Source organism: Myxine glutinosa, chromosome 4 (genome assembly GCF_964187855.1).
Source record: "Myxine glutinosa chromosome 4, kmMyxGlut1.1, whole genome shotgun sequence".
Classification (NCBI taxonomy): domain Eukaryota; kingdom Metazoa; phylum Chordata; class Myxini; order Myxiniformes; family Myxinidae; genus Myxine; species Myxine glutinosa.
Genome location: NC_136264.1, coordinates 720,575 through 746,622, shown reverse-complemented (window position 1 = coordinate 746,622; position 26,048 = coordinate 720,575). Strand labels below are relative to the sequence as shown.

The 26,048-nt window shown below is 48.5% G+C and overlaps 1 protein-coding gene across 1 annotated transcript in view; it reads right to left on the bottom strand.

Moving 5' to 3' along the window:
* LOC137424402 (sodium-dependent neutral amino acid transporter B(0)AT1) overlaps window positions 1-25,486 on the bottom strand; it is a 64,846-nt gene extending 39,360 nt beyond the window's left edge. The window contains exons 1-5 of the mRNA XM_068111821.2: window positions 25,370-25,486; window positions 20,111-20,288; window positions 17,288-17,428; window positions 5,188-5,325; window positions 1,671-1,852 (exon numbers count right to left, since the gene is read on the bottom strand). Coding sequence (XP_067967922.1) covers window positions 1,671-1,852; window positions 5,188-5,325; window positions 17,288-17,428; window positions 20,111-20,279 — 630 coding nt within the window. The 5' untranslated portion in view covers window positions 20,280-20,288; window positions 25,370-25,486. The remainder of the gene's footprint in view (window positions 1-1,670; window positions 1,853-5,187; window positions 5,326-17,287; window positions 17,429-20,110; window positions 20,289-25,369) is intronic.
* Window positions 25,487-26,048: the final 562 nt, after the last annotated feature.

Sequence of the window (26,048 nt, the reverse complement as noted above, 5' to 3'; positions counted from 1 at the left end):
ATCCCGCCCCTAAGCGACTGGGAGATGGGAACACAAGAGTTCTCGTTTGGTGAGACCAGATGATGTATAAACCTCAATCTACTTCTATCTTTCCCTTCCGTGGATGATCTGATGGATATCCTATATTGTGTATAGCTGGTAGGTAAGGCATAGGATCAAGTCTACATCTTGTCCATTTTCTTTTCTGCCTGTAAATATCGCTGCACACTTCATTGTTGCGATTGCTTCTATATTTTGGATACGCATTCCCCCATTGTTCCCTTTGCGTACAACCTTCCCTCCCTCCCTCCCCCCCCCCCAAATATTAAAGTCCTTGGGATCCCTCCCCTCCCTCCCCACCCCATTCGTTTTGCATAATTACTCCCGCCAGGGAGTAATGCATTCGATCGTGTCCGTCCGTGTGTGTGTTCGTGTGTTTGTGAACAAGATATCTGGAAAAGTTCTGAATGGATTTGGATGAAAGTTGGTGGGATGATTGCCCTTGGGATAAGGAAGAATTGATTAGTTTTTGGTGAAGCTCAGGATATTATTCCAAATCCAGGAATTTTTTTGGGGAATTTTTTTTTCTGTTTTATTGCATTAAAGCTTTTATTCTTATTCTTAAATGATGTTTTTCTCCTCTAATTCCGAATATAATATATATATATATTATATTCGGAATTAGAGGAGAAAAACATCATTATATATATATTATATTCGGAATTAGAGGAGAAAAACATCATTTAAGAATAAGAATAAAAGCTTTAATGCAATAAGACAGGAAAAAAAAAAATCCCCCCCCCCAAAAAAAAACAAAAAAATTATAATTAATATAAATTTAAAATAATTAATAATTATAAAATAATAATCTCCTCTAATTCGGAGATATATCAAAATAAATTCTCTGACAGTTAGGGCTTACTTTCTTTTTCATTTATTGTTTTGGGGAGAGGGGATGTTAAACAAAACGTATTATTCCAACTTGACCCACGACGGGAGTATGCGCTCTACTGAGTGGCGTTCTAGTTATCCCTGTTTTTATAAATACTAAATCCCTTGTTGACATTCCTTTCAAATCTGTCCATGCTCGTCTTTTCCTCCATTGACACAGCACTGTTTACACTTAGGTTAGACTGGGAGATTATAATTTCCCAATTAATTGGCTTATTACGGTCTGGATTGCACCAAGCGTTAGGCTCGGCCTCCCTAATTAAGATTTAATTAAGATAATATTGGTGGATAGCCGAGGGCCCGTTCCCTGGTTGGAAAGTCAAGTGGTACAGGTAAACGGTGGTTAGACGGAGAAACCTGAGAATGTGTGGGGGACCAATTGGCATTCATGGTTGGCTAGCAATCTTCTGTGGTATGAAGTTATTTGTCCTCGATAGCCTCAAGCCCAGTATAAGTTCGAGGAGAACCAGGAATCCTCCCTCGTAGTCCACTCGAAACCTGTGGCCGTAACAATATTATATATTGTGAATTAATGACGAAGAATTTTATATTGTGAATTAATATTGTTTATATTAAATAAATAAGAACATCGTGTCAATGAAGAACACAGTGTGCCACATAAAAGCAAAAATGGCCACAAATTACCAGCAAATGTGCGATCTCCACTGGGATGTGAAAAAATGTAATAAATTACATCAAAGGTATTGTCCCAAGGTGGCTCTGGCACTGTGGACAGGTACCTTGCCAGTAGTTTCAATACTTCGACTGGTACACACGTAGATAATTAGCCACGCGGTGCACAAACACAGAACGAGCCACCACTGCAGACCTCCACTGTCCTCCAGCTGGGGACTGATGTTCAATGTTTTTCGGTACCAGAAGTACTGCACTGGAGAGCTTTTGGCACACTCCACCTCCATCCCTGGAGGAAAGAAGATATACACACACACACACACACACACACACGCACGCACACACGCACGCACGCACACATGCACGCACACACACACACACACACACACACACACACACACACACACACACACACACACACACAGTGGCCGACAAGTATTCACTTATCTAATGAGTTTTAAGGTGAAATTCACCTGGTCAACCAAAAAGGCAAACATGAAGACCAAGGAGCTTTCCAAATAAGTCAGACATAAAGTGGTGAAGAATCACCGTTCAGGAGAGGGTTATAATAAGATTTCAAAGTCACTCATTATCCCTTTGACTCAGTGAAATCCATCATTAAGAAGTGAAAGACGTATCATACCACCCAGACTCTACCCAGATCGAGTCGCCCATCCAAATTCAGCAGCCAAGCAAGTAGGAAACTGTTTCGGGATGTCACTGAATGATGTGCAAAGGCAGATTCAACACGAGGATTTTATAGGGTTTACAATCACACTGAATAATGTGGTGTCCGTTCAATGGCGCCATCACTGTATCTGGTTATTATCTCACCTTAAGCCGGAGAGATAATATGCTGGGAGACATGCGTTCGTATCTGGTGTTGGCTGGGTCACTAGGATGCTGGGTAACTAATATGCTGGGAGACATGTGTTCGTATCTGGTGTTGGCTGGGTAAATAGGACACTGGGTAACTAATATGCTGGGAGACATGCGTTCGTATCTGGTGTTGGCTGGGTAAATAGGACACTGGGTAAGTAATATGCTGGGAGACATGTGTTCATATCTGGTGTTGGCTGGGTAACTAGGATGCTGGGTAACTAATATGCTGGGAGACATGCGTTCGTATCTGGTGTTGGCTGGGTCACTAGGATGCTGGGTAACTAATATGCTGGGAGACATGTGTTCGTATCTGGTGTTGGCTGGGTAAATAGGACACTGGGTAAGTAATATGCTGGGAGACATGTGTTCATATCTGGTGTTGGCTGGGTAACTAGGATGCTGGGTAACTAATATGCTGGGAGACATGCGTTCGTATCTGGTGTTGGCTGGGTCACTAGGATGCTGGGTAACTAATATGCTGGGAGACATGTGTTCGTATCTGGTGTTGGCTGGGTAAATAGGACACTGGGTAACTAATATGCTGGGAGACATGTGTTCATATCTGGTGTTGGCTGGGTAACTGGGAAGCTGGGTAACTAATATGCTGAGAGACATGCGTTCGTATCTGGTGTTGGCTGGGTAACTAGGATGCTGGGTAACTAATATGCTGGGAGACATGTGTTCGTATCTGGTGTTGGCTGGGTAACTGGGACACTGGGTAACTAATATGCTGGGAGACATGCGTTCGTATCTGGTGTTGGCTGGGTAACGGGGTAACTAATATGCTGGGAGACATGCGTTCATATCTGATGTTGGCTAGGTAACTGAGACGCTGGGTAACTAATATGCTGGGAGACATGCGTTCGTATCTGGTGTTGGCTGGGTAACTAGGACGCTGGGTAACTAATATGCCGGGAGACATGCGTTCGTATCTGGTGCTGGCTGGGTAACAAGGACGCTGGGTAACTAATATGCTGGGAGACATGCGTTCGTATCTGGTGTTGGCTGGGTAACTAGGACGCTGGGTAACTAATATGCTAGGAGACATGCATTCGTATGTGGTGTTGCCTGGGTAACTAGGACGCTGGGTAACTAATATGCGAGGAGACATGTGTTCGTATCTGGTGTTGGCTGGGTAACTAGGACGCTGGGTAACTAATATGCTGGGAGACATGCGTTCATATCTGGTGTTGGCTGGGTAACTGGGACGCTGGGTAACTAATATGCTGGGAGACATGTGTTCGTATCTGGTGTTGGCTGGGTAACTGGGACGCTGGGTAACTAATATGCTGGGAGACATGCGTTCATATCTGGTATTGGCTGGGTAACTGGGACGCTGGGTAACTAATATGCTAGAAGACATGTGTTCATATCTGGTGTTGGCTGGTTAACTCGGACGCTGGGTACCCAATATGCTGGGAGACATGCGTTCGTATCTGGTGTTGGCTGGGTAACTAGGACGCTGGTAACTAATATGCTGGGAGACATGTGTTCATATCTGGTATTGGCTGGGTAACTGGGACGCTGGGTAACTAATATGCTAGGAGACGTGTTCGTATCTGGTGTTGGCTGGGTAACTAGGACGCTGGGGAACTAATATGCTGGGAGACATGCGTTCGTATCTGGTGTTGGCTGGGTAACTAGGACGCTGGGTAACTAATATGCTGGGAGACATGCGTTCATATCTGGTATTGGCTGGGTAACTGGGACGCTGGGTAACTGGGTAACTAATATGCTAGGAGACATGTGTTCGTATCTGGTGTTGGCTGGGTAACTAGGACGCTGGGTAACTAATATTATGGGAGACATGCGTTCGTATCTGGTGTTGGCTGGGTAACTGAGACGCTGGGTAACTAATATGCTGGGAGACATGCGTTCGTATCTGGTGTTGGCTGGGTAACTGGGACGCTGGGTAACTGGGTAACTAATATGCTGGGAGACATGTGTTCGTATCTGGTGTTGGCTGGGTAACTGAGACGCTGGGTAACTAATATGCTGGGAGACATGAGTTCATATCTGGTGTTGGCTGGGTAACTAGGACGCTGGGTAACTAATATGCAAGGAGACATGCGTTCGTATCTGGTGTTGACTGGGTAACTAGGACGCTGGGTAACTAATATGCTGGGAGACGCGTTCATATCTGGTGTTGCCTGGGTAACTAGGACGCTGGGTAACTAATATGCTGGGAGACATGCGTTCGTATCTGGTGTTGGCTGGGTAAGTGAGACGCTGGGTAACTAATATGCTGGGAGACATGCGTTCTTATCTGGTGTTGCCTGGGTAACTGAGACGCTGGGTAACTAATATGCTGGGAGACATGCGTTCGTATCTGGTGTTGGCTGGGTAACTAGGACGCTGGGTAACTAATATGCTGGGAGACGTGTTCGTATCTGGTGTTGGCTGGGTAACTAGGACGCTGGGTAACTAATATGCTGGGAGAGTGACGGACGGACAATGTGCCATCGCATAAGCTCCCCGGAAAGTCGTTCCAGGTGAGCTAAAAATGATAATGAAATCCCAATAGACAGAAAAAAGTAACAGCAATAAGAACAGGTTGATCTACCTGTGGAAATCGAAAACACTCTGGTACAAAATATTTTCCACATTATGTCTTGTAGAACTTTTCCTTTGGACAAGATTTGGTGAAGGAAATATGATCATTTTAATTAATGGACCATGCCACGTCATGATCAAGCCAAATATTCATTAGATGACATCATGATTGTTAAAATGACAACTCACCTGATCCGTTTGTCCAGACAGGACAAAAGGTCCAAGGTAACGTCTCCTGGAAAGATTGGAAGAAATACCACAGGATCCAGGCTACTATGGTATTGTAGTACATTGCAATAAAAATGGATGCCAGCATGTTGGCTATTCCTACAAAAAAAAAAAAACACACACACACACACACACACACACACACACACACACACACACACACACACACACACACACACTTCACATCATGGCTTCTTCCTTCAAGTGCATCAAAGAAGAACACACAGTTCATATTAAAAGTAGTGTGTGACAGTGTGACGTCATCTACTGCTGAACACTGAGTAGCGACAACAGATCGTGTCACTTGGAGTCAGCGGCCATACAAGCGAGAAAGATATAATGTGCACGTGTGTGTGTGTGTGTATGGTACGTGTGTGTGTGTGTGTGTGTGTGTGTGTGTGTGTGTGTGTGTGTGTGTGTGTGTGTTTGTATGTGTGCACGTGTATGTATGTATGTGTGTATGTGTTTGTGTGTGCACATGCATTGTCTGTATGTGTGTGTGCATGAGTATTGTGAATATGTGTGTGTACATTGTACGTGTGTGTGTGTGTGTGAACATGTGAGTGTGTGTACATTATACGTGTGTTTGCGTGTTACTTTGTGTGTGTGTGTGTGTGTGTGTGTGTGTGTGTGTGTGTGTGTCTGTGTGTATGAGTATTGTGAATATGTGTGTGTACATTGTACATGTGTGTTAGTGTGTGTGTACGTTTTTTTTTTGTTTTTTTTTGTATACAGAGTCGAGGCTCGTGAAGGAGCTAACATTTATCAAACAAACAAATCAAACAAACAAGTAAACAAAGTATATAAAAATGGGAGCGGTCGACAAGATGGGGAGAGAAGGGGAGGAAGCACACAAACACAACATTTGAGGGCAGGGACATCGGGAGATGTGTGGGAGGCAGAGGGCCTGGGGGGAGGCAGGATAGGTATAAAACGCAAGGACACCAAGGACTTCCAGGAAAGAAGACAAAAGTCACCTCAAAAAAGTGGATTTGGGGTGAAATTAGCGGGGGTAGAAAAGATCAAGGTTTTGGATGGGGGAAGATAAGAGATGGTGGTGAACAGCCGTTTTAAAGACTTGGAGGGAGGAGTGGGATTGAAGAGAGTGAGGGAGTTTGTTCCAGAGGCGGGAGAAAAGAGGAATGAAGGAGTGAAGGTGAGCAGAGAGTCTTGATTTTGGCAGTTTAACCACAAGAGGGTTGCAGGCAGATCTTGTGCGACCTGCAGGAATATTTGGGGGACAGAGCCCAGAGAGAGCTGGAGGAGCAAGGCCGGAGAGGAGTCGGTAGAAGACGGAAAGACCACCAACCTGCCTGCGGTGAGTAAGTGAAAGGCCCTCGGAGATAGCGTCATCGCGGGAGATTCCAATGATTCTGAAAGCTTTGATTTCAACAGCGTGAAGACGAGCTAGGTGTGCGGCAGGAGCACCAGCCCAGAGGGGAGAACAGTATTCCATTGAGCTGCGGATGAAAGCCTTGTATGTGGTGAGGAGCTCAGGTGTGCCAAGGAAGGACTTCGCACGACGGAGGATGCCCAGTCGGCGACTGGCTTTGGAGGCCAGCTTGGAAATGTGGTTTTCCCAGGAAAGATCATGGCAGATAGTGAGACCCAAAAGCTTGAGTGACAGAACTTCTTGGAGAGGATTATTCAGAAAGTGGATGGGAGGGTTGTCCAGTCGGTCTTTTCGGAGAGACATCGTAAGAGTGTGAGATTTGTCAGGATTGAAAGACATGTTCCACTTGTTTGCCCAGTCTGTGATTTTGTCCAGGTCTGCAGAGAGTGAGGAGGCTGCAGACTGCCGATCTGAGGGATGAGGAATGGAGCGGCAGAGAGTGGAGTCATCAGCAAAGAGATAGAGAGGATTTTCAAGAGAGTCAGAGAGATCATTGATGAAGACCAGAAAAAGCACAAGGCCCAGAACACTGCCTTGGGGAACTCCAGCCTGAACAGGAAGAGGAGATGAGAGAAACCCATTCAGGGCCACACGTTGACTACGGCGAGAGAGGAAGTCCGCCAGCCATGCTTGGAGATTTCCATTGATACCAAAGGAGGAGGGTTTGGTGAGCAGAGCAGGGTGCCAGACCGTATCGAAGGCACGTGATATGTCGAGGGAGACAGCTCTAATTTCCTGTTTGGCGTTGAGGACCTCCATCCATTGTTGAGACAGCAGAAGCAGCATGTCCAGAGTAGAGTGACCTGGTCTGAAACCAAATTGATGATCAGAGATCAAGCCATTGGAGAAGAGGAAAGATTTCATATCCGAAGCAATGATGGATTCCATGACTTTGCTGATAATTGGGAGAAGGCTTTTTTTTTTTCTTTTTTTTTTTTTTGTTGTATACTGAATCGAGGCTCGTGAAAGAGCTAACATTAACTTCACAAACAAATCGACCAGACAAACAAAATACACAAAAAGAGGGAGCGGAAGACAAGATGGGGAGAAAAGGGGAAGCACACACACACACAACATCCGAGAGCAGGGAGATACCTTGGGGAACTCCAGCCTGAACAGGAAGAGGAGATGAGAGAAACCCATTCAGGGCCACACGTTGACTACGGCGAGAGAGGAAGTCCGCCAGCCATGCTTGGAGATTTCCATGGATACCAAAGGAGGAGGGCTGATTGGTCTGTAGTTGCTAGGATCTGTTTTTGCACCTTTTTTGTGCAAAGCGGTGATGTTGGCTGATTTCCAAGCAGATGGCATTTGACCTTGAGCAAAAGAGAGGGTGAAGAGAACAGAGAGAGGGAGTGAAAGAGCGGAAGAACAGGATTTTAGGACCCGTGGGCTGATGCCGTCAGGTCCAGTTGCAGAATCAGAGTCGAGGGTTGACAGAAACTTTTCCACCTTGTCAGGAGGAAAGGACACGGAGTCCAGGAGCAGCTGAGTACGACTGGGTATGGTGGGTACAGAGAGGGATGGGTTTGAGACACAAGATTTAGAGGCAAACACAGAGTTGAGGCATTCATCTTTTTCACGTGCGGAGTCAGCTGTGTAGCCGTTTGAGGTAAGGGAGGGGATGGAGGGGGAACAAACACCAGAAACGGATTTGACCAGACGCCACCAGGATTTGGAAGAGGGAGACAGATAAGAGAGTTCGGTCTTGAGAACGGAGAGATATTGTTTCCTGGCTCTGCTGAGGGTGGACACACACTTGTTTCGGGCTTTGTGAAAGGAAATGAGATTTCCTTCCGTTGGATTTGCTTTCCAGGAGACGAAAGCAAGTTGTTTCAGGGCAACAGCCTCACCACAAGAATCCGTGTACCATGGACGGGAGGAAGGGTATGACAACTGAAGACGAGATGGGATAAATCTGTGCATGAGAGAGAGCAATTTACTTTGGAAGAATTCCCAGGATGAGTTGATGTCAGAGGTGGTAGAGATGGGAGACCAGTCCAGATGATTGATGGCTGCTTGAAGACCGTGCCGGTTGGCCTGAGTGTGAGTGTGTGTGTACATTGTACGTGTGTGTGATAGTGTGTTAGTGTGGGCGTGTGAGGATGTGTTAGTGTGTGTGTGAGTATGTGTTAGTGTGTGTGCATGTGTGTGTCTGTGTATGCACATGTGTGTATGTGCACGTTTGTGTGTGTGAACATGTGAGTGTGTGTGTCCATTATATGTGTGTGTTAGTGTGTGTATGTGTGTGTGTTAGTGTGTGTGTGTGTGTGTACTGTACACGTGTGAGAGTGTGGGTGTGTGAGTCTGTCTGTACATTGTACATGTGTGTGATAGTGTGTTAGTGTGTTTGTGTGTGTGAGGATGTGTTAGTGTGTGTGTACGTTTGTATGTGTGTGTGTATGTGTGTGTGTGTGTATGTGTGTGTGTGTGTGTGTGTGTGTGTGTGTGTGTGTGTCAATTGAATTGAATCTTAGATTGAATCTTAGGCGAGAGGATTGAATCTTATGACACAATATGGAATCTCTGTTGAAGAACAGAGCCGAGCTGCTCATCAAGTTAGATACATCAGTCAGTTACAAATCATTGAAGATTCTACTTTATGGAAAAACTCTTTTTAAAAGCCTTGATGCTCAAACAAAGTGAAATATAGGTTATTGCAGAATTAATAACATGACAACAGACTTCGAACATCGTATGAATACATATGAATGAAACGTTTCTGCTTAAAATTTGATGTTGTGGCGGACACAAAAGCCCACTGGCGTGGTGACATCATTCCACGCACCAAGTGGGCGGTGGCCACGCCCGAGGGGTAGGCGTGGCCTCAGGATATACACCGGGCGACCAGCCCGGAAGAGTTCAGTGTTACAGTGTAGTCTTACAATAAAGACGTTCATATGTTACCGCTTGTCCGCTTCCTCCTTGCTCACAAGCAGCGCGCGTAACGCCGCGCTTTACTGGTGACCCTCGACGTTGGATCTGCCGTAGCGATCCTTCCGAACACGACGCCATTGCAATGGCCAACGACAAGTCAATGGCGATTAAACTTCCCGAATTTTGGGAGGCCCAGGCCGAGGTCTGGTTCGTTCAAGCCGAAGCCCAATTTCAGTTTCGGCGCCTCACCAACGACGACCTGCGCTACTGCCATGTCGTCGCCTCCCTCGGGCCCGGCACGGCCGCTCGAGTTGTGTCCGTCCTTCGCCACCCACCGGATGGCCACAAGTACGAGGCACTCAAGCGGCTACTCCTAGCCACGTTCAGCCTCACGGACGACGCACGGGCCGACCGCCTCCTGGATCTCCCCGAGCTCGGTGAGACGTGCCCGTCGGTCCGAATGGACCATATGCTGTCACTGTTGGGCGACGAAGCCCCCGGTTCGCTATTCCGGGCGCTTTTCCGTCGCCAACTTCCAGCGCAGGTTCGCCTCGCGTTGGCCGGGACCGGGCTAACGGAACCCCGAGCATTGGCGGCCGAGGCGGACAAGTACTTCGCCGCTTCGGACACGCGGGCGAGCGTTGGCGTGGCCGTCACGGCCTTCGATGCTGCTGTTCCACAGCATCATCTTCCACAGCACGCTGAGTTTCAGCAGCATGCTGATACGCACCTCGTGAACGCCGCCACGCCCCGCCCACCGCCGCGGCGAAAACCGCCACCGCGGGGAAACCCGTCGACTCCACCGGCCTGGCGGAGCCAGCCGCGCTCCTCCAGCTCCACCACCTGGTGCTGGTTCCACGCCAAGTTCGGCCACGAAGCTCGGCGGTGTCATCCGCCGTGCTCCTTCAACGGGTCGGGAAACGCCCGGGCCGGCGCTCAATTGTGGCGATGAGCGCCGGCCGTTCGAGCAGCCTGCTGTTCATAACGGACACCTTCTCCGGGCGCCGTTACCTGTGCGACACGGGAGCACAGGTGAGTGTCATTCCCGCCGGCACGTCAGACAAACACGCCGCGGGTGGGGGCCCCGCGCTGCTTGCCGCGAACGGGACGCCCATCCGTACGTACGGAAAACGCTGCCTCTCTCTGCGGTTTGGAGGGCAGGTTTTCCGATGGACGTTCGTCACCGCCGACGTGCCCATGGCACTGCTTGGCGCGGACTTCCTGTGCGCTAATGGGCTCCTGGTCGACGTCAAGCGCAGACGGCTTGTCCAGGCCGAGACGTTCAGCTCGCTCGCATGTGCGTTGCCCAGCTCAACGAGCGGCTTGCCAAGCGGCTTGCCGAACGATTCGGTTCCGGCCACGTTGGTCTGTACGCTTCCGGCAGCGGACGCATTCACCCGCCTCCTCGCCGGCTTCCCGGCCCTCACGCGGCCCACCTTCTCGGCGGGGGCCGTCAAGCACGGGGTGGCCCATCACATCCCCACCGTCGGGCCACCGGTCTACGCCCGGGCACGCCGCCTCGAGCCGACGAAGCTGGCGGTGGCAAAAGCGGCGTTCGCTACCCTGGAGCGACTCGGCATCGTTCGGCGCTCAGAGAGCGCTTGGGCGTCGCCGCTGCACATCGTGCCGAAGCCCGGCGGGGGATGGCGACCCTGCGGGGACTATCGCCGTCTCAATGACGCCACGACTCCCGACCGCTACCCCGTCCCCCACATTCAGGACTTTTCCGCCCGTTTGGCGGGCAGGTCCTTCTTCTCGAAGGTGGACCTCATACGCGGCTACCATCAGGTCCCCGTCAGGCCGGAGGACGTCCCGAAGACGGCGGTCATCACGCCATTCGGACTCTTCGAGTTCCTGCGCATGCCCTTCGGTCTGAAGAATGCGGCTCAGGCGTTCCAGCGACTGATGGACAGCGTCCTGCGCGACTTGGATTTTGTCTACGTCTACCTGGACGATATCCTCGTCGCCAGCGCGTCCCGCGAAGAGCACCTACGCCACCTCCGCACGCTCTTCGAACGCCTGGGCCAGCATGGCCTGATTGTGAACCCCGCAAAGTGCCGGTTCGGCGCCGCCACAATCGATTTTCTGGGGCACCGTGTCACCAGGCACGGAGCCGTCCCCCTGCCGGCCAAGGTGGAGGCGGTGAAGGGGTTTCCGCGCCCCCGCACGATCAGAGGGCTGCAGGAGTTCATGGGCATGGTGAACTTTTACCATCGGTTCCTGCCCCGTATCGCCCAGCTCCTGCGCCCCCTGCACGAAGCTCTCCGAGGTAAGCCGGGCAAAGGCGACGTTACCTGGACCGAGCAGATGGACACGGCGTTCACGGGCGCGAAGCTCGCCTTGGCTAACGCCACCATGCTCGCGCACCCGGCGCCCGATGCACCGATCGCCCTCACCACCGATGCCTCGGACTACGCGGTGGGCGCGGTGCACGAGCAATGGGTGCGTGGAGCTTGGCAACCGCTGGCGTTCTTTAGCCGGCAGCTTCGCCCGCCCGAACGCCGTTACAGTACCTTCGACCGCGAGTTGCTCGGACTTCACTTGGCGGTCAGGCACTTCCGCCATCTGCTCGAGGGCCGGGCGTTCACTGCCTTCGTCGACCACAAGCCGCTGATCTTCGCGATGGGCAAGGTCACCGAGCCGTGGTCGGCCCGGCAGCAGCGTCACCTCTCGGCCGTGTCCGAGTACACGACGGACATCCAGCACGTCGCGGGGAAGGACAACCCGGTGGCGGATTGCCTTTCCCGGGCCGTCGCCCACGCAGTCCACCTCGGCATCGACTATGCCCGGATGGCAGCGGACCAGGCCGCTGACCCCGACGTCCAGGCCTTGCGGACCGCCGTCACGGGCCTCCGCGTCACCGAGGTGCCGTTCGACGGCGTGGGCGCGGCCCTCTTGTGCGACGTCTCCCTCGGGCGTCCTCGCCCCATTGTGCCCGCGGGCTGGCAGCGCCAGGTGTTTGACGCCATCCACGGCCTGTCCCACCCGGGCGCGAGGGCCTCCCAAAGGCTGATCGCCGACAAGTTCGTCTGGCATGGCCTCCGGAAGGCCGTCCGCGGCTGGGCCAGGACATGCCTCGCGTGCCAGCGCGCCAAGGTGCACCGGCACACCCAGGCCCCGTTGGCCCCGTTCACGGTGCCGGAACGCCGGTTTGACCACGTCCACGTGGACCTGGTGGGACCTCTGCCCCCCTCGCGGGGTTTCACCCACGTCCTCACCATGGTGGACCGCACCACCCGGTGGCCGGAGGCCGTGCCCTTGGCGTCGACAACGGCGGCCGATGTCGCGCAGGCTTTCATCGCCACCTGGGTCGCCCGGTTCGGCGCCCCCTCAGACATCTCATCCGACCGCGGCCCCCAGTTCACCTCGGAGCTCTGGGGGGCGGTTGCGCAGGGGCTCGGGGTCCGGCTGCACCGAACCACGGCCTACCACCCCCAGGCTAACGGCCTGTGTGAGCGATTTCACCGCTCATTGAAGGCCGCGCTCCGGGCCACCCTCCGCGACGGCGGCTGGGTCGACAGGCTCCCCTGGGTCCTGCTGGGCCTCCGGACGGCGCCCAAGGAGGACCTGCGCGCATCCGCGGCGGAGTTGGTCTTCGGGCAACCGCTGCGGGTGCCGGGCGAGTTCCTCCCCGACTCCACGGCACCATGGTCCGTGGCACAGCAGCGCTCCGCTCTGCAAGAGACCGCCCAGAGGTTCGCCCCGGTGCCAACGGCATGCCACGGGCACCCACCGACGCACGTCGCCCCGGAGCTTCGCACGGCGGAGTACGTCTTCGTCCGCCACGATGCCCATCGGACACCACTGCGGCCCCCGTACGACGGGCCTTTCCGCGTGCTGGAGACCGGGGCGAAGCACTTCACCCTGGACATCGGCGGTACTCCTGACCGCGTTTCGGTAGACCGCCTCAAGCCGGCCCACCTCGATGTGGACCATCCACCGCCAGTGGCCCGACCCCCACGTCGGGGCCGCCCTCCTGCGGGCGGACCCCCGGCACCGCCCAGCCCCACCGCCACGGCGCCCCCCGGTCCTGCACCCATCCCAGGGGCAGCCAGGGGCATCCCACCTGGTATCCCTGCACCCCAGACGCCGCCGATCGCCAGGGGGCGCTTCGGCCGGGTCATTTGTCTGCCCCGCAAACTGGCCCTCCAGGTGCGCGGGAATTCTGGGGGGGCGCGTGTGGCGGACACAAAAGCCCACTGGCGTGGTGACATCATTCCACGCACCAAGTGGGCGGTGGCCACGCCCGAGGGGTAGGCGTGGCCTCAGGATATACACCGGGCGACCAGCCCGGAAGAGTTCAGTGTTACAGTGTAGTCTTACAATAAAGACGTTCATATGTTACCGCTTGTCCGCTTCCTCCTTGCTCACAAGCAGCGCGCGTAACGCCGCGCTTTAATGTGATAATTCAGGTGGAACAGTGGTATGTATAACGAAGGAGTTCATCGAACATCTTACCCCACTTGGCACGCAGTGTTCAAGTATATAATTCAATTGAAATAAAATAATGATTTTAGAGGTCGTATAAAAAATGCGGAAGTATACCGCCAGTGACGCAGTATATTATACACCACCTTATTTAACATGTCCAAGTACAGCATAGTATTGGAATACTGGAGGTTTTTGGAAGCGGCAAGAAAGCGATTTGTGTTCTACAGTGTTCATGTTTGTAAATCAATTGAAATTAAATAAAAATAGTGAAGGTTGTATCCAAAATTAATTCCGGAAGTTTACCGCCGTTAATGCAGCGTCTCCTACACCAACTTAGTTAACACATTACATTAGTTATTGATGCCTGGTGTTTGTGTGCTTTATAACGTCCTTAAAAACTACGTTTCCTGTTAAATTTGTTTGACTGCCAGGCCGACAGGCACAGAGGGTAAAGGTATTGTCTCAAAGTACTGCAAAACTACAAGTTGGTTTTCCGAGTGGTGTTCAAAATCTTCTTCTTCTCCTCCTACTCCTCCTGTTCCCTTTTTAGGGGTGAGGTCCAATGGCACCAAGCTTGTGCCCTGCCTTGACCACAATACTCCTCTGTTCTCAAGTAAACTCTCTCCACCCTCCAACCACCCCAACTTACTGATATCCCGCTTCACACAATCCTCTCATCTCAACCACGTCTCCCTCTTTTCTCCTTCCTTGTTCCCTCGGCTTATCCGCTCTCTTTGTCATTCTCTCTTCCCCATCAGCACCGCGTGTCCAGCCCATCTCAGCCGGCATTTCACCAATCTCCCCGTCAAGCTCATCTGCACACCAATCTCCTCCCTCAGTTCATCCATTCTCCTTCTACCCACCCTCTTCACTCCCGCAATCCTCCTGACCCAGTTGTTCTCGCAAATCTACAGCTTCTGTTGTCGTCTCTCTGCCAGTGCCACCGTCTCCAGACCGTAAAGGTACACACAAGACCATCAGAACTGTTCCTTTCAATCGCTTTGACATGGTTCTCTGTCCTTGTTCAAAATACAATTCAATTGAAATTAAGTTGTTCCTCAGTCATTAACTGATGGACAGACGGACAGACAGACAAGACAATTGCTTAACCCCACTTTTCACTTCACAAGTATTTGGTAACAAGAATGACCACACCGTGGTGACAACCTCCGACAAACCCCGGTAACGGGCCAATTCATAAGGAAGCGCACATTTAAAGCACTCTTAAAATATGAACATCACGATTGGGAAACACACATATTTGATGTGTTATTAAAAGATTAACTCGACACCACTTATCCACGTCACCCTCCCCACGGTTATATCAGAACGAGCTGATTTGTCACACGTCATGGATTGCTTGACCCTCAATATGTTGCCATTCAAAAATTATGTAATGCTATTTTTAAATTACATGTTTAAAATATGTGCCATGACAGTATAGTTAGCAATACTTTTTTTTCGTAATTTGCATTACGTAATGCTTGATTACCGTCATTTCATCTCGGTGATATGGTGGGTGGAGTCAAGCGACAAATGTGGGTGTGGTCCGACAGTTGTCTGACCAATGAGTGCACATTTCAAAAATCGACCCCCAACAAGAACCCAAAAGCAGTAATGCCAAGCCCTTGTAGATCAGCACCATGTCACAGGTAAAAATGGTGTGTGTGTGTGTAAAAAAAAAGTACATATGTACAAAATATGTGAATGGTATATTATATACGGTATGAATGAAGCATGGAACCCTGAGTGGAAGAAGAAGAAGCTTTTGGACCACAGTAAAATGACAGCATTTTTATATATTGCAGCAAAAATGGGAAAGTTTTCTATTTTTCAGTGCAACAGATACCTGAAATGCTCCACGGAGCTCATATTTACCTTTGGCACCGAAGGTGGATGCAGGTTATGTTTTCACCCCTGTCTGTTTGTCTGTCTGTTTGTGAACAAGATATCTCAAACGGTTGTTGGCGGAGAGGTTGGGTGTGTGACAAGGACGAAATGATTAGATTTTGGTGAAGATCCGGATTCGGATCCGGCTACTAGAATTTTAAAAGTGATTTTTCACCATTGGGAGATCGGGCCAAAAATGATACATGGCAGGATATCTCAAAAAGTTGTGGACGGATTTAGACAAAACTTGTTGAAGAGGTTGTGCGTGTGACAAGGACTAATCGATTCGATTTTGGTGAAGATCTGAATATGGATTTGGATATGAGAATTATTTAATTTTTAAGTGACTTCAGCATTGGGAGATCGGGCCAAAACGATACATAGCAGGATATCTCAAAAAGTTGTGGATGGATTTAGACAAAACTTGTTGGAGAGGTGGTGTGTGTGACAAGGACTAAACGATTCAATTTTGGTGAAGATCTGAATATGGATTCGGATACGAGAATTATTTAATTTTTAAGTGATTCTTCACCATTGAGAGATTGGTAGAAAATCAATATATAACATGATATTTCAAAAAGTTATGGACGAGTTATGACTAAACTTGGTGGATGAGTTGGTTTGGTGACAAGAACAAGCCGATTAGATTTTGGTTCAGGTCAGAATCCAGATCCGGCCCATCAGTGGGATAGAAACCATAAACTGTTCAGCCTGGCGGAGGTACGCGCTCTACCCAGTGCTGTTCTGGTTGTTGCATGTTTACAGTGCACAAATATATATAGCACAAATAAGCTGCCATGAGTGAAGAGTAAAAATCGGATAAAAGGCCACAGCAACAAACTGTCGAAGAAAATCCACATCCGGCAGCATTTTCTTTCCTCTTATGCTGAAACCAAATGGGCTACTCTGCAAACTACAAGTTTAGGCACCTAAACATCGAGGGCCAAATTTACAAAGGTGCTTAGCGGGTGTCTTGTTAACACACGCCTAACCCTTAAACGCCAACAAAACCATGTACATGCACAGCAAAATGCATGTCTAAACAGCAATTTACGAAGGGAGATAAACAGCCGATTAGTTGTGCGCGTCTAAACAGGCGATTAGGTTTTTATCCTTTTGATTAGGTTTTTATCGCATTAGATAATCACTCTTCGGCGATTGGCGACGAACTTTGACCGGACGATTAGCGATTCTACACGCGTCTAACTTTTAAACCCCCTTCTTAAATTCGGCCCTGAGTGTTAGAAACAAAGATGAACAAAAACAGTTTTACAGACTTGCATAAGGATCGATGAGGCTGCTCGGCTACATTTCTGCAAAACAGGATGTGCATGTACATTGTGCCAGTTTCATTCCAATGCAGTGATTTTGTTGGTTAAAAAAAATGCAACAAAATTCTAAAGTTATTTCTGGAACAGAGAAGCAGAAGCCCTCCATCCATCACCTTCCATCAGTAAAAAGCGGTCATACCTAAACCCACTAGACAAGGATGTATTTGGCTCCACACCCCGATACAGCTGCTGCGCAGCCGCTGTCCGATGCTCATTTCTAGATACAACAGCGGGATGCCAACCAGGAAGAGTGAAATGAAGTATGGAATAAGGAAAGCTCCTGCATCCAAGGTAAGATCACAGGGACAGGTTGTATTCAATATGCAAATCAACAGTGACCTCTGATTGCAAAAACAAGCTGACAGGCCATTGGAATAGTGACACACACACACACACACACACACACACACACACACACACACACACACACACACACACACACACACGATGGTGTGCATCCTACATATTGCACAGAATGAGCTCTTTATTTAACAGTTTATAACTATAGTAATTTTTAATGCAAATACATCAGAAACTGTTACATTAAAATGTTTACCTTCTAATGAGGTTTCTAAGAAACACGAAGAAAGTTTTGGTTATAAATCAAAGACGAACATTAAGTGGTGGATCTGTAACTTATTCACTGAAGTGGGAAACAAACAGTGCACTCCAAAAGGTCCACGACAAGTGTGCGTCCACTCTCAGGAGAGCCAGAAAACAACACCTGTCCAACCTCAAGAATGAACTTTCAAACTCGTCTCCCTCCTCTAAAACCTCGTGGCTCCTTGTGAAGTCTGTCTCTGAAGCATGCTCCACTTCCATCCTTCCATCCGTCTTCAAATGGCATCGCAGCAGACTCCGCTCATGAGAATGCCAAATGCCTCAATTCTGAGTTTTCTGCCAAATCTTGTGTCCCCGACCCCTCACTCTCATTAACCTCCCCTCCCTGTCAAATCCAAGTGCTACTGGATTCTGTGTCTTTTGCACCTGAGAAGGTGGAGAAGGTTCTTTCAACCTTCGACTGCGATTCTGCAACTGGACAACACAGCATCAGCTCACGTGTCCTAAAACCTGCTCTGCTGCTCTTGCACATCCTCTCTCTGCCCTTTTGACCCTGCTATTTGCGCTTGGTCATCTTCCATGTGCTTGGAAATCTGCAAACATCACAGCATGACATAAACAAGTTGCAAAAACGAATTCCCTTAACGACAGACCTATCACCTTGCGTCCAATCATCAGCAGTCATAGAATCATCGCAGTTGATATGAAATCCTTCATTTTCTCCAACAGCTTCAGCTCAGATCACCCATTTGGTTTCAGACCAGGTCACTCCACCTCGGACTTTCTCCTTTTACTCTCCCAACAATAGATGGAGGCCCTCAACCTCAATTTATAACCGATGATGGAAAAATCGAGTTCCTGGTGTGCAACGCAAATCCGCCGCCAGGACGAGGTTCAGGACGATAAAACCAGTGGAGACAATAGCCAGGGAGGAGCACAAAGGGGTCAGGTGCATCCTGCGGAAGGAAGGATTCTGTAAAACAGATGATGTCCTGATTGTCGGCAGCATCCTGGAGCCCAGGCCTCAGATGTTTGAGGTGCACACTGTTAGTGACAGGGGAGGAGGAGCTGCTGGTAGGGTGCGGACATGTGGAAAGGAGCTCGGAGAGAGTGCGGTTCTTCACAGTTGAGAGATGGGGCCAAAAACGATATAGAGCACGATGTCTCAAAAAACTTATCGAAGGATTCAGATGAAGCTTGGTGTGTAGCTTGGGTGTGTAACAAGGAGGAAGTTATTCAATTTGGGTGAACATCCAGATGTGGATACAATAATTATATTATCATTTTAAAAGTGATTCTTCACCATTGAGAGATGGGACCAAAAACGAGACGGTATAGAACCACCTTGAGGCCATTTTTGCCCGCAGAGCAGGGGTTGGCCTTTTTTGGGGACCATGGGCCCCTTTTTTGAAGCGATGTTTTACAGCCGGATGCCCTTCCTGCCGCCAACCCTATTAGTCGCCTATTGCGACACACAGGGAATTACCAGTGAGCTGGTACTCAATTTGCCGACCTCAGAAGGATGACAGGCTTCAGAAGGATGACAGATCAACCCCCTGGCGTTAATTCAGCGATCGACCGGGATTCGAGCCCAGGATCCTAGAATCCCAAGCCGGCACCCTAACCACGCCAACACCAGGCTCAATATACTATACGGTATAAAAAAAAATAAAAAAAATACGGTATATCACATGATATTTCAAAACGTTATGGAGGAGTTTTTTTTGTATCCAAGATCGAGGCTCGTGAAAGAGCTAACATCAATCACACAAAAAATCAAACAGACACATAAAACATATAATAAGGGGAGCGGTAGACAAGATGGGGAGAGAAGGGGAAGGACACAAACACAACATTTTGAGAGCAGGGACATCGGGAGATCTGTGGGAGGGAGAAGGCTTGGGGGGGGGGGTGAGGCGTGGGAATGGGGGGGGGGGGGGGGGAGGGCGGAGGGGGTGAAATGGAAAAATTCAAATGTTATGATAAAACTTGGTGGATGAGTTGGTTCGGTGATAAGAACAAGCTCATTCGATTTTGGTTCAGGTCTGGATCCAGATCCGGCCTATCAGTGGATACAAAACGTAAACCTATTCAGCCTGGCGGAGGGATACGCTCTACCGAGTGTTGTTTTAGTTATTCCCCATGTTTTTCCATTGCTGTGATGGTGAAGTACACCATCCAGGGACGCCGTCAAGGAAAAAGGATGGAATGGTGACCTGTCCAGGATTAATGCTCTGCTACGAAAACATTCATGATCACAGGTTGTGTGTGATTATTGTAATGGTTACACACACACACACATTGATACGTATCAATTATTCTCTGTCGAAGACCAATGGAGGTTGTCCCAACTACACAATGTATTGCCCCATGTAATTCTCATGTTATTGTAACCACTTGCCTCCCCCGTAGGTCTGACACAGGTATGGAAAGCGCCATATGTTTCCAAGGCCGACAGCAAAGCCCACACACGTAAACATGTACTGCGTCTTATTGTCCCATTGGGCACGTTCCAACTTCTTGGGACTTGCATCCTCCATCACAGCCACCTCTGTTGCAGACTTCCCCATCACCACCTTCTGTGAAGAACATCATGGATCACATGACCTTATATCAACAACAAATAATGTCCACATTATATTATACTATTACTAACTAGAAAGTATTTGAAAATGCAAAGCCCATCCGCGTTCGTTTGTAATCTGTCTTCTTCTTCTTCTTCTTCTTCCTCTTCCTCTTCTTCTTCTTCTGTATGCTCAAAATAACGAAAACAGTTTAAAAAATACAAAATGAAAATTGATTTTATGCAGACTTGACCTTTGAACTTTAGATCTAAAAAAAGAAATCAGCTTCTAGCTTTTGATTGGTGAACCAATTCTGTGACCAAATATGCAAATTCTTTAAATTTCAGGTCAATTGGACAAAAATTGACGATTTTATACAACCTTCACCTTTGAACTTTTGATCTAAAAAAACCAATTAACTCCGACCTATTGATTAGTGAACCAATTCAGTGACCTGATATTCAAATTCTTTAAATTTCAGGGCAATCGGGAGAAAATTAATGATTTTAGGTGATGCTGACCTTTAACCTTTTGACAAAATAATTACTTTGCCTTCTCCATATTCTCATTATAAAGCTTTGCTGAAAATTTGATGACAAAACTCAAATGTTACGACCCAGACACAGACACACAGACAGACACAAACATACACACACACACACACACACACACACACACACACACACACACACACACACACACACACACACACACAGACACACACACACACACACACAATGTTGGTGGTGAGGGAGGCGGCATGACTTACCAGGATGGAGATGAACACAAGAAGCTGTGTTGAATAAATCAGTTTCGAAGACAGTAAAGACTGACCTGAGAACGACAGCTTTGATGGGATGAGATGGTGGTCGATGTCGTACCGTTTGATGGGCGTTTGGGTGGCCTGGTTCGTTATGGAGCTTGTTGGGACTTGTGGGTCCTGTGCTGCCATGTCAGAAGGCCCGGGATTTAACGGACGGCCTCCCGTAGAGCTCCGTCCATTGAAGATGTGAGAGAGCAAGGTGAGATTGAGGATTTGTGCCGTGCGGCGGCTTCGCGGAGTGCACGCCAGCTTTTCTGGGGCGCAGTGCCGTGCACGTAGCACCCGAGGTCAAGTGGATCATCTGGGACGTAGCTTGTCCAGGCGGCTTGCTGGATTTCTCTGACCTCGTCATGCTGTGAACGAGTGCCCTGGATTTGGCGACTCCCTTTATGCCATGTTATGCCTACAGTGAACTGAGCTCCATGAGATCCAGTAATGTGCCAAATACAACAGCTTCATGGGCGACTTTGTTGGGGGAAGGAGGAGGCATCCAGGGCTTGATGGGTTCTGCCGATTCTAACCCATCGAGGAGAACACACACATGCACAGATGGGGAGGGGGGGGGTGGGGGGGAGGGGCCTTGAGATATGGTGGACCCTAGTGGAAGGAGGGCCTGAGATTTGGCGGACCCGAGTGGAAGGAGGACCTGAGATTTGGCGGACACGAGTGGTAGGGGACCTGAGACTTGGCCGACTCGAGTAGAAGGGGGCCTGAGACTTGGCCGACTCGAGTAGAAGGGGGCCTGAGACTTGGCGGACTCGAGTGGAAGGGGGCCTGAGACTTGGTGGACCATATGTTTGGCTTTGGTTTTGCTTTGGCATTTTTTGTTTTGTTTTGTGAGATCATATGCTGTGCATTGTATGCACACATTTTCTTAGGCGTTATATACATACACATATACATATTGTGCACATGCTGTATTGTATATACACACATGCTATGCGTGACATGTACAGTGATATGTTGTGTACACTCGTCTTGTGCGTGACATATTGCACATATTTTTGTGAGCACGCACACACATGCAGACACATACACACATCCATGCTAATGGAGGTGGATACTTTCAGAGACCCGGTAGATCTCCGTTCCATCTCCTGAGGCCCACCCACTTGTGGGGCTACCATGCAAAAGCAACTTACTTGCAAACATACAGAGCCACATGCACGAAGCACACACATGCACGAAGGTAGATACACGGAAACCTGTGAGGACCCTGTTCCACCTTCTGAAACCACGATTTGGTGATAACAACCAACGACACACACACACACACACACACACACACACACACACACACACACACACACACACACACACACACACACACACACACTATAACATATATGCATACACACATATATAATATACACACACAGCCTTTCTCCTCTCCTGTTTTGCCTGGCCCTGGACCCACTAAGTAACCTCTTTAATGAGCACGGACACAGATACACCCCAACATCCAATAAAAGATCAAAAGAAGCAAGAAAGGCGACACACCTAATGTGTATGGATGATATAAAACTCTTCACACCGAACAACAAAAAATTGGCAGAACAACTGAAATTAGTGAAACGGTTCTCCGACGACATCCAAATGGAATTTGGCCTGGATAAGTGTGCAAAGTGCACATTCGTGCAAGGTAGACCAACAAAAACGGACAACATAAAAATCGACCTAGATACAACAATACAAGAGCAAGACAACGAAGCATCTTACAAATACCTCGGAGTAGAAGAGGACCACCAAATTTGTTATAAAAAATGCACAAAACAATTACCAAAGAATACCTGCATAGAACGAGGCTGATCCTGAAAACATATCTGACCCCAAGAAACAAAATCAAAGCCATAAACCAACTAGCAGTACCAATGTTCCAGTGCAGCTGCGGAATAGTAAACTGGCCACAAGTGGATATCAAAAAACTATATATCAAAACAAGGAAACTCGTCACTATCCACAAAATGTTCTACAAAAATAAGTGCATCCCAAGAATGTACCTGCCGAGCAGAGAAGGTGGTGGCGGCCTGATGGAATTCAATCAAGTGCACAGAGCGATGACTGTAGGATTAGCAGAGTACGTGAAAAGCTCAACAGACTACCGAATACAATTTGTGTACAAGCATGAACACGACAAACCAGAAAAGGTGTCCCTAAACCACCTAGCATTTTTTTTCCCCTAGGACAGGTCTGAATAGAAGCTGCCACACACCAAACTGAAACAGCAATGAATATAGCTCCAACGAATGCAAAAAAGACCAAAGAAAAATACAAGATGAAACACCAGCAGATATGTAGTCACAACTGGGAGAAAGACAGGGAAGTATAAAAAAAACAGTTGGACAGATTGGGGATAGACAAGGAAGTATCACTGGAATGGCTAAAAAGAGGTCAATTCAACTGGGACGGCAAATTAATCATTATGTCCAAGACCAAGGACACGACACATACAAACATTGTAACAAACAAACATTGTAACAAATATTCTAACATACAAACATTATAACATACAAACATTGTAACAAACAAACATAGTAAAAAACATTGAAACAAACATTGTAACATACAAACATTGCAACAAATATTGTAACAAACAAACATTGTAACATACAAACATTGTAACATACAAAAATTGTAACATACAAACATTGTAACAAATATTGTAACAAACAAACATTGTAACATACAAACATTGTAAGAGACAAACATTGTAACAAACAAACATTGTAACATACAAACATTGTAAGAGACAAACATTGTAACATACAAAAATTGTAACAAACATTTTAACAAACATTTTAACAAACAAGCATTTTTAAAAAAAAATTTTGTATACAGAATCGAGGCTCGTGAAAGACCTAACATTTATCGCACAAACAAATCAAACAGACAAACAAACAAAGTATATAAAAAGGGGAACGGTAGACAAGATGGGGAGAGAAGGGAAAGCACATAAACACAACATTTGAGGTCAGGGACATCGGGAATGTGTGGGAGGGAGAGGGCTTGGGGGGAGGCGGCGTGGGAAGAGGGGGGGGGGGGGGTGGGGTGGTTCGAAGTATAAACACAAGGACACCAAGGACTTCCAGGAAAGAAGTTGGTATTTCAAAAAAGTGGATTTGGGGTGAAATTAGCGGGGGTAGAAAAGATCAAGGTTTTGGATGGGGGAAGATAAGAGATGGTGGTGAACAGCTGTTTTAAAGACCTGGAGGGAGGAGTGGGATTGAAGGGAGTGGGGGAGTTTGTTGCAGAGGCGGGAGAAAAGAGGAATGAAGGAGTGAAGGTGAGCAGAGAGTCTTGATTTTGGCAGTTTAACCATAAGAGGGTTGCAGGCAGATCATGTGCGACCTGTAGGAATATTTGGGGGACATAGTCCAGAGAGAGCTGGAGGAGCAAGGCCGGAGAGGAGTCGGTAGAAGAGGGAAAGACCACCAACCTACCTGCGGTGAGTAAGTGAAAGGCCCTCGGAGATAGTGTCATCGCGGGAGATTCCAATGATTCTGAAAGCTTTGATTTCAACAGCGTGAAGACGAGCTAGGTGTGAGGCAGGAGCACCAGCCCAGAGGGGAGAGCAGTATTCCATTGAGCTGCGGATGAAAGCCTTGTATGTGGTGAGGAGCTCAGGTGTGCCAAGGAAGGACTTCGCACGACGGAGGATGCCCAGGTGGCGACTGGCTTTGGAGGCCAGCTTGGAAATGTGGTTTTCCAAGGAAAGATCATGGCAGATAGTGAGACCTAAAAGCTTGAGTGACAGAACTTCTTGGAGAGGATTATTCAGAAAGTGGATGGGAGTGTTGTCCAGTCGGTCTTTTCGGAGAGACATCGTAAGAGTGTGAGATTTGTCAGGATTGAAAGACATGTTCCACTTGTTTGCCCAGTCTGTGATTTTGTCCAGGTCTGCAGAGAGTGAGGAGGCTGCAGACTGCCGATCTGAGGGATGAGGAATGGAGCGACAGAGAGTGGAGTCATCAGCAAAGAGATAGAGAGGATTTTCAAGAGAGTCGGAGAGATCATTGATGAAGACCAGAAAAAGCACAAGGCCCAGAACACTGCCTTGGGGAACTCCAGCCTGAGCCTCCAGCCTTGTAACAAATATTGTAACATACAAACATTGTAACAAACAAACATAGTAAAAAACATTGTAACAAACAAACATTGTAACATACAAACATTGTAAGAGGCAAACATTGTAACATACAAAAATTGTAACAAACATTTTAACAAACATTGTAACATACAAATTATCTTTTAAAGGAAAGAAAAACAAACTTACTGATCAGTGGACGCACACCTGGACCTCGTAAGGAACGTGTTCACCATTTCCACGACAATCTGTACATTTGGTGAAACTTTCAAACTGGAACGTTTGGTGAAAATCATTTTATGAATCATCTGCTGGAATGCGAGATGGAAATAATGATTAACTTGGACATTCAAACAAGATTATAAATCCACCTTCATAAACACATTCTCCTCCTTCTCTTCAAACGAACCGGCGTACCTGTACCTGCATCGAAGATTGCTTTCACATCTCCATTACCCTGTTACATTCATTTAGGGAGTAGAGCAGGGTGCCACAGGGTGTGCTCAGGTACCAAGTTTCGTGTAGAGTTCTCGCCAAGTTGATTAAATACCCAAACAACACTCCATCTAAACCATGGATAAGGAACGGCCGGCTTGGCGAGCGTGAGCAAGCTGCTTAGTACACGGCCGGCTTGGCGAGCGCGAGCAAGCTACTTGGTAAACGGCCGGCTTGGCGAGCGCGAGCAAGCTGCTTCATAAATGGCCGGCTTGGCGAGCGCTAGCAAGCTGCTTCGTAAACGGCCGGCTTGGCGAGCGCGAGCAAGCTGCTTGGTAAACGGCCGGCTAGGCGAGCGCGAGCAAGCTGCTTGGTAAACGGCCGGCTTGGCGAGCGCTAGCAAGCTGCTCGGTAAACGGCCGGCTTGGCGAGC